Source organism: Ipomoea triloba, chromosome 2, assembly GCF_003576645.1.
Source record: "Ipomoea triloba cultivar NCNSP0323 chromosome 2, ASM357664v1".
Classification (NCBI taxonomy): domain Eukaryota; kingdom Viridiplantae; phylum Streptophyta; class Magnoliopsida; order Solanales; family Convolvulaceae; genus Ipomoea; species Ipomoea triloba.
The window spans coordinates 8351871-8361201 of NC_044917.1; the positions used below are offsets into that span (position 1 = coordinate 8351871).

General features: G+C 37.4%; 1 protein-coding gene across 2 annotated transcripts; it reads left to right on the forward strand.

Annotated features, from left to right (window-relative positions):
- Nucleotides 1-3624: 3624 nt before the first annotated feature.
- Nucleotides 3625-8822, forward strand: LOC116010382 (hydroxyproline O-galactosyltransferase GALT6-like). Of its 2 annotated transcripts, XM_031249767.1 has the most exons (8): nucleotides 3625-4869; nucleotides 5667-5899; nucleotides 5981-6173; nucleotides 7469-7566; nucleotides 7670-7798; nucleotides 7881-8054; nucleotides 8205-8312; nucleotides 8544-8822. In XM_031249767.1, exons 1-8 carry the CDS (start codon nucleotides 4005-4007, stop codon nucleotides 8748-8750), a joined length of 2007 nt encoding a protein of 668 aa, XP_031105627.1. In that variant the 5' UTR covers nucleotides 3625-4004; the 3' UTR covers nucleotides 8751-8822. The 2 variants fall into 2 exon arrangements, with proteins under 2 accessions (XP_031105627.1, XP_031105628.1); XM_031249768.1 differs by lacking the exon at nucleotides 5981-6173 and having other exon boundaries at nucleotides 7276-7566.
- The last annotated feature ends 509 nt before the right edge of the window (nucleotides 8823-9331 follow it).

The window sequence follows — 9331 nt, forward strand, 5'->3', positions numbered from 1 at the left end:
ACTACTTTTAATGGTAAGTGACGAAAATATTTAACATCTAGAGCATTAATAGGGGTGTTAGCGGCCAAAGACCTTGTGCTCAAGCGGTATAGGTGTGGCCTTCTCAAGTGAGAGGTCACTTGAGTAGGTTGAGAAAAGTTATAGGCTCGTTTGCTAAGAGCTCGTGCTTGTGGGAATGGATTGACTCCAGATCAAGGATCCAATGTGAGTAAGTTTTTTTTTTTTTTTTTTTTTTTNTTTTTTTTTTTTTTTTTTTTTTTTTTTTTTTGCCTTTCAATGCACATTGTTATGCCATACAGTGCACATTGTGCATTCCAGAGCATTTTTTTAAAAAAAAATTTAGATGACAAACTTTTTTTAAAGATCAATTAATCTTGATCACTAATTACTAATTTGAGTTGAATATTGTTTGTTTATTTATTATTTATGGTCGTTTATGATTTGTGTTGGAGATCCTATGTTAAATTTAATTTTTGAATAATTGTTTTACATCTTTGTGTTTTCAAAAAAAAAAAGTTTTACATCTTTGTGCCTTCCGTGCACATTTTTACCTTCCAGTGCACATTGTTATGTCTTCCAGAGCACATTGTTGTGGATCGCATGTGACGATTTTTTTTCAAAGATGAGTGACGATTTTTTTTCAAAGATGAGTTGATGAATGGCTGAGATGCAACCACACGTTTCACCTGCGGTTTCTTTTTCACTTGAACTCATCCATATATATATATATATATATATATATNATATATATATATATATATATATATATATATATATATATATATATATATATATATATATATATATATATATAGTTAGGATCATATGAGATCACTTGTTTAGGTAAGATCGTGAGATCAGATCTTATGCATCCATTTAATAATTTAATGGTCTATATTGATTTAAGATGTTAAGTTGAAGTGTGTGCGAACGGTAATAAAATGTGTGTGAATGGTGATTAAGTGTGTGCGGACGGTGATTAAATGTGTGTAAACGGTGATTAAATGTGTGCGAACGGTGATTGATGTACAAGATTTGATCTCAAAATTTTTTAATGGTCTAGATTGATTAAGATTCCAAGTTGAAGTGTGTGCGAACGGTGGTTAAATGTGTGCGAACGAAGTGTGTGTGTGACTCAATCAATCTAGACCATTAAAAAGTATTACATGGATGCACAATATGTTATTTCACAATCTTACATAAGCAAGTGGTCTCACTGGAACCCTCCCCTATATATATATATATATCCCCTATATATATATATATATATATATATATATATATATATATATATAGTTGTGTTTTTTTGCTTAATATAATAGTTGACATGTGTTGGTGATGTTTTTTTTTAAGAAGATGATTGTTAAATGGTGTTAGCACAAGGACAATACGCCCATGGTTAATGGTAAGTTGGTGAGATCTTTTCAATGGTCTTCGAGCTGGAGGAAGGGAAAACTCTCCCCTTATTATGATTTGGGTTGTATTATAGGGGTTCCTAGGTTCCTTCATAACCTTTTTGATGATGTTAGTTTAGGACATGCTCGTCACTCAATTGAGAGGTTGCTTGCTCTATATGCTCTCAACATACTTGGTCTAGTGTTACTAGGCTTAAGCTAGAGGTAGATTTAAGTAAACCCTTATTGCATGAGCTCTAGGTTTGTTTGCGGATGATGATGCTTATCTAGAAGATGGATTTTGACAACGGGTTGAGTACGAAAAAATCTCACCTTATTATACTTAGTGCTCTAAGTGTGGTCATAGAGTGGTAGCGTGCAAACCAAGGGAAATAAGAATTTTGCCATAGTCGTATGGAAGGAAAGTTGTTATTTGGAAAATGGTGTTTAAGGCATTAAGAATGTTGATGTGACTAGTGCGGTTGACTTGACACATCAACACATGTGCCTAAGGAGGTTGTTTTTGGTACTCTTCTTGTTGAAAAACCTTTCGTGCTAGTGTTTGATTTGAACCTTGTGAATGATGACTATTGAGGGTAGTTTGGGCCTTTGGGAGTAGGTTAAGGTCGTGTGTGTGTAGTTTGTGGAAGCAATTTGGGAGAAAATTTTGAGATTAGGATCATTCTCTTAGTTTAGTATGCGAGTTTGTAAGATTGGACTCGGTGTTCGTCTAAAATCTAAGGAGAGTATGAAGCATATTAATCAATTAAGCCCAAAAATAAGGTTGTGGAAGTTTGGTTCGAAGAGAAATTGGCTTCAAGTAGATTGTGATATATCAAGTAAGAATGACAATATGACAAGGGTGGAGTGGGAAATGAGATTCCCATCCCCGCCCCCGAATTCATCCCCATTCCTTCAGCGGAGATGAAAAATAATTTCTGTCTTTATCTCTGTGAAAAGTTTTCGGGGACAAGAATTCACCATCCTAATTTTTCTTTTAAATGTGCACAATTTTATTATTTTTGCATAACAATATTGATTGAGTTGCCTTTTTCTACCATGTATGATGTATTTGAAAAAGAGAAAAGATTAGGGGCATGAATTGAATTAAACAATTTTAGGAGGACCCAAGCAAAAAAGAAATATTTAAGCAATTTCCATGGTAATCCTACTTTTTATGAATATTTTCACTCTTTCCCATTTTTCCATACGCTCTTTCCAACGTAATAAAATATATTTTCACCTGATTTCCAACTTCCTAAGTTTTCAAATATGAAATTAAAAAATTGAAAGTTGGGCCTACCAATATTCATACAAAAGTAAATAAGGCTAGAAATTATATGTTGGACCATGAGCATTGAATGCTAAAATTATGTCTCTATTTTGCACCCCAACTGAAATTGAAGTGTTTGATATAATTAATTATTAAAGTAATTGTGAAGTGTAAAAAGACATAATTATAATTTTAATTAATGAAGAGTAATGATCTTATTTTTGTAAATAAATTAATAAAGATAACAGAAGGAAAAAAATTTAAATGTCAAGAGTTTATTTTGAAATTCTACTTAAAATATTGTTTCAAAATAAATTATTATTTTTATCTTACTAAACAGAGTTTATAGTTTATTTTTAGTTTAAAATAATTTATAAACTCTACCAAATAGAATCTATATATTCATCATTTTTATTAAATAGTGTAATGATTAAAATTTAAATAAATGATTAATTATGATACATAAATGAAAGTCAAAGTAATATTATTAAACTTAAAAGAATTTATTTAAGGATGTGTTTGGTTGGTGGGTTTAGGCGTAAGGTATGAATATCAACGTGATTGTTATTGTTTGGTTAATAGATTCTTTGAATACTACTATGGGTTCGGAATACCCATTAATTGAAAAATCATACCCTAATGAAATAAGGGTTTCATTTCCCTTATTCATTTCTTCCCCAATTGTTAATAATCATTCACATTCCACCCTATTACCAAACATGCAAAATACTTTCACCAAAACTCATTAGTATTACCAAGTACTTAATGCTCGTACCGATTACGATTTCGATTCTTATGTGCAAACCAAACACAGCCTAGATGTTTAATTGAAGTGATTTGAATAAGATTTGTATATAATTTTTTGGTGTTATTTCTTTTTGTGGTATAAAAACATTAAAAAACTAAGTAAAAAGAAAGCAGAAATAAAAATTTCTTTTTCTTCCTGAGAGGCGACCGACCCCAAAAGCCTCCATCACCTTCCCCCCACCTCTCTCTCTCTCTCTCTCTCTCTGAGGAACATTTCCATACCTATATCTCCGCCTGATTCTCTAATACTTAATGCATGTGTATCCGTCTCTCTCTAACCGCGTCCTGATTCTGCGTTGATGACCTAACTTCTTTCTCCCTTTCTCTCTCTTTCTAAGATCCTTAACTCTTGGTTCTGAGTTTGGGTTTCTTTTTTTAGTTTTTGAATTTTGGCATAAATCAAAATATATGGAATTTTGATGAAACCCAGTGTTTGTCGCTCAGAAGGGGTTGAGTTCCATCGATGATCCGAGGCTGCTGACAGAGAACACTTTTTCATTTTTTTTTTTCTGTAGACTCAAAAATTGAAGATGAAGAGAGCAAAATTCGACTTGGTCTTGTCTTTCAGCCGGAAGAAGTCGGTGCAGATTTTGATTTTCATGGGGCTTGTGTATGTAATCATGGTGGTTTTAGAGGTGCCTTTTGTGTTCAGAACTGGGTTCAGTTCAGTGTATCAGGAGGGGTTCGGAAATGGGGGGTACTTGAGTTCGAGTTCGAGGCCCGAAGTGCTGGATAGCGAGGAGAGTTTGGAAGAGAAAGAAGCCCCGAATCGGCCACTAGACGTTGCGTTTCGGGTCCCAATCGATTCATGGCCCGAAAGGAGGATCAAGGAGTTGCCTAATCACCCGCTCTCGACCTTGGTGCTCGACGGCAGCTTCTCGAATGTGAGCAGCAAACATGGGTTTGCTGGGATTCTGAAGTCCGCTACGGAGGCTTTCGAATTGGGGAAAAAGGTCTGGGAGGAGCTCGAATTGCTCAGAGAAGAAACGGTTTCAATGGAGACTAGTAACAAGACGGAGGAATGCCCACAGTCGATTTCCATATCGGCGGAGGAATTTTCCGCTAAAGGGAGAATGATGGTGTTGCCGTGTGGGCTGACTTTGGGGTCGCATATAGCGGTGGTGGGGAGACCGAAATTGGCCCACCCGGAAAGCGACCCGAAGATTTCATTGCTAAAGGAAGGGCAGTACTTGATGGTTTCCCAGTTTATGATGGAGTTGCAGGGGCTAAAGACCGTGGACGGCGAAGACCCACCTAGGATTATGCATTTCAACCCCCGGTTGAAGGGAGATTGGAGTGGGAAGCCCGTGATCGAGCATAACACTTGTTATAGGATGCAGTGGGGAACCGCTCAACGCTGCGAGGGCTGGCGCTCCAGGGATGATGAGGAGACTGGTATGTATGATAAAGTGCCACTTTTTTTTTTTTTTTTTTTTGGAAAGTATTAATTGGACTTAAAACTGCATTGTTTTGTGGATGGGAATGGGAAAGGGAAAGGGAAAGGGGGCTTTAGATGTTTTCTTGATAGTTTAAATCCATTGATTTGGTTTTAATTTGGAAAGTTATTAGCTTGCCCATCTCCATCACTTGATTCTGACTTGGGAGGAGTTGTGACTTGTGAGGTGGATAAATATTTGGCTGATCAGCTGGCTAGTAAGGTTTCAAATGATTTTGAATTGTATAAGTGTTGGGACTGCGGCATCTAGGGCCGAGTTCAGCATTCTGGCATCCAACTGTGTGACTATGGCTTACTATGGAGGGATGGGGTTATCACCAATTGGTTTTAATAAAGGTATGATAACCAGATAACTCCGTGGTTAAGCGTGCCCGTAGTGCAGTGCTGAGATTCAACAATAAGTTTCACATTTATGTGATGCTATGACTTACTATGAAGGGATGTGGTTAAATGATTACTGTACACTTATTTATCACCAATTGGTTTTAACAAAGAACTCTGTAGTTAAGCGTGCCTGAAGCAAGCATAGTGGAGTGCTGGGATTCAACAATAAGTTTCACATTTATGTGATGAAGAGGGAGCTTGTTTTTGTTGCTAGGGCATCTTTCTGGTTAAAACTCTTAAACTGATAGAACCCATGGGGCAACTTTGGCATAGTTGACATTACATTTTTGTTTGTTAATATTTCTTGCTGAGCTGCAGTTATTGCTTGTGGTAATATTTTGGCCTTTTACAGTGGATGGCCAGGTCAAGTGTGAAAAGTGGATTCGTGATGATGATAATAGTTCTGAACAATCGAAGGCTACTTGGTGGTTAAACCGGCTGATGGGTCGAACAAAGAAGGTTACTGTTGATTGGCCATTCCCATTTTCAGAGGACAAGTTGTTTGTGCTAACTCTTAGCGCTGGCTTGGAGGGTTATCATGTTAATGTTGATGGGAGGCATGTGACCTCATTTCCATACCGCATTGTAAGTAACACTCATCACCTTCGCCTTCCCGAGGAGCTTTCAAATCAAATTGTTGCTAAGGTGCTTCTTTTATTCCGTTAGGGATTTGCGCTTGAGGATGCCACCGGCTTATCATTGAACGGAGACGTTAAAGTTCATTCAGTCTTTGCTGCCTCCTTGCCCACATCACATCCAAGTTTTGCTCCTCAAAAACATCTCGAAATGTCAAACAGATGGAAGGCTCCACCGCTTCTTGATCGACCTGTGGAACTATTCATCGGTATTTTATCTGCAGGCAACCATTTNTTTTTTTTTTTTTTTTTTTTTGGAAAGTATTAATTGGACTTAAAACTGCATTGTTTTGTGGATGGGAATGGGAAAGGGAAAGGGAAAGGGGGCTTTAGATGTTTTCTTGATAGTTTAAATCCATTGATTTGGTTTTAATTTGGAAAGTTATTAGCTTGCCCATCTCCATCACTTGATTCTGACTTGGGAGGAGTTGTGACTTGTGAGGTGGATAAATATTTGGCTGATCAGCTGGCTAGTAAGGTTTCAAATGATTTTGAATTGTATAAGTGTTGGGACTGCGGCATCTAGGGCCGAGTTCAGCATTCTGGCATCCAACTGTGTGACTATGGCTTACTATGGAGGGATGGGGTTATCACCAATTGGTTTTAATAAAGGTATGATAACCAGATAACTCCGTGGTTAAGCGTGCCCGTAGTGCAGTGCTGAGATTCAACAATAAGTTTCACATTTATGTGATGCTATGACTTACTATGAAGGGATGTGGTTAAATGATTACTGTACACTTATTTATCACCAATTGGTTTTAACAAAGAACTCTGTAGTTAAGCGTGCCTGAAGCAAGCATAGTGGAGTGCTGGGATTCAACAATAAGTTTCACATTTATGTGATGAAGAGGGAGCTTGTTTTTGTTGCTAGGGCATCTTTCTGGTTAAAACTCTTAAACTGATAGAACCCATGGGGCAACTTTGGCATAGTTGACATTACATTTTTGTTTGTTAATATTTCTTGCTGAGCTGCAGTTATTGCTTGTGGTAATATTTTGGCCTTTTACAGTGGATGGCCAGGTCAAGTGTGAAAAGTGGATTCGTGATGATGATAATAGTTCTGAACAATCGAAGGCTACTTGGTGGTTAAACCGGCTGATGGGTCGAACAAAGAAGGTTACTGTTGATTGGCCATTCCCATTTTCAGAGGACAAGTTGTTTGTGCTAACTCTTAGCGCTGGCTTGGAGGGTTATCATGTTAATGTTGATGGGAGGCATGTGACCTCATTTCCATACCGCATTGTAAGTAACACTCATCACCTTCGCCTTCCCGAGGAGCTTTCAAATCAAATTGTTGCTAAGGTGCTTCTTTTATTCCGTTAGGGATTTGCGCTTGAGGATGCCACCGGCTTATCATTGAACGGAGACGTTAAAGTTCATTCAGTCTTTGCTGCCTCCTTGCCCACATCACATCCAAGTTTTGCTCCTCAAAAACATCTCGAAATGTCAAACAGATGGAAGGCTCCACCGCTTCTTGATCGACCTGTGGAACTATTCATCGGTATTTTATCTGCAGGCAACCATTTTGCTGAGCGTATGGCTATTAGGAGGTCATGGATGCAGCATAAGCTTATCAAATCTTCAAATGCTGTGGCTCGATTCTTTGTTGCACTGGTAGGTGAACACACAGGCTTCTTGTCCGTTTTCAATTTCCGTTACCATGAATTTCTAAAATTGGGACTCGTGAAATTCATATTGGCACTCTATGTTTGAACAGCATGCAAGAAAAGAGGTGAATTCGGAGCTAAAGAAAGAAGCTGAATTTTTTGGTGACATTGTCATAGTTCCATACATGGACAACTATGACCTTGTTGTTCTGAAAACCGTTGCTATCTGTGAATATGGGGTGAGTCGATGATTACTAGTTGGGCCTTATGTTGGAACCAGTCACAAGTTTTAATCAATTTTCAATGTCTTTGTTATTGCAGGTTCACGTAGTATCGGCTAAAAATATCATGAAATGTGACGATGACACATTCGTGAGATTAGACGCGGTAGTAAAGGAAGTAAATAAAATACCCAAGGATAAGAGCTTCTATATTGGTAATATCAATTATTACCATAAGCCCCTGCGAAGTGGTAAATGGGCGGTAACATATGAGGTATTCTTTGGACTCTTATTCTCCCATGTCCTTTAAGAAGCCAATCGTTAATTTATTTATGCCTTTATATATGTGAATTGTTGGAGTGCATTTCAAAACCAATTGAATTCCGATTTTTCCACTCACATATCTTCGGTTGATATGATATAGGAATGGCCGGAAGAAGATTATCCGCCTTATGCGAATGGGCCAGGATACATAGTTTCATCTGATATTGCACACTTCATAGTGTCTGATTTCGATAAACGCAAGTTGAAGGTAGGCAACATACTTCTCCTCCTCAAATCTCACAATACCCTTCACATTTTTTAAGGATCAAACGCTTATCACTACCCCAAAAACTATAGCTAGTAGCGAATGCGCAGCTTTATTTCCTTATAGACTGCTATCACGTTTTCGAAAGGCAGGGTGCTGGATCTGGTCCTTTACCGGCCTCCGCCCATCACATTTTATCGTGACGCTTCTAATAGTTAGTTCCTTGGTTTGCAGTTGTTCAAGATGGAGGATGTGAGCATGGGAATGTGGGTAGAGAAGTTCAATAGCACAAAGGCAGTGAAGTATGTGCACAGTTTGAAGTTCTCCCAGTCAGGGTGCATAGATGATTATTACACAGCTCACTACCAGTCTCCTAGACAGATGATTTGCATGTGGAACAAACTGCAACAAGGAAAGCCTCAGTGCTGCAACATGCGATGACACTTTAGGATCATCTTTTCCCTAAAAAGGCTATCTTTGAATCTTGTCTTGTAAGAGAAACAAAGGGATAAATAAGGTGTTTTTTTTTTTTTTTTTTTTTTTTTTTTTTTTTTTTTTTTTTTTTTTTTTGCAGTTATAGCATTATATATATGTAGCCTGTAAATTTTGCTGAATATTAGCTCAGAAATGATAGGGCTTCTTTAGAATTTTAATATTCAATTTATTTTTATATTAAGGTTGGAGTTCATGACTGGCAAATTTTATTGATGGTTCATATAGCAGCATGGACAATCGTTATATCGTGGACTAGGGTCCGGTCACTGTGGACCCTGGATTGAAACGACGTCGTTTCGATGCTTAGTGGACGCGAACGCGAATCTCTAGGGAATTCATTATTTATAATATGCATAATTATTATCTAGAATACACAGAACGTTTGCCTAGAATATACAGAACGTTTGCCCAGAATACACAGAATATTGACACAACATACACAGAACTCATCCTCCTAACATTCGAATGCACAAACACATCATAACCTGTGTTAATAACATGAATACACAGAATATTGACACAAAATA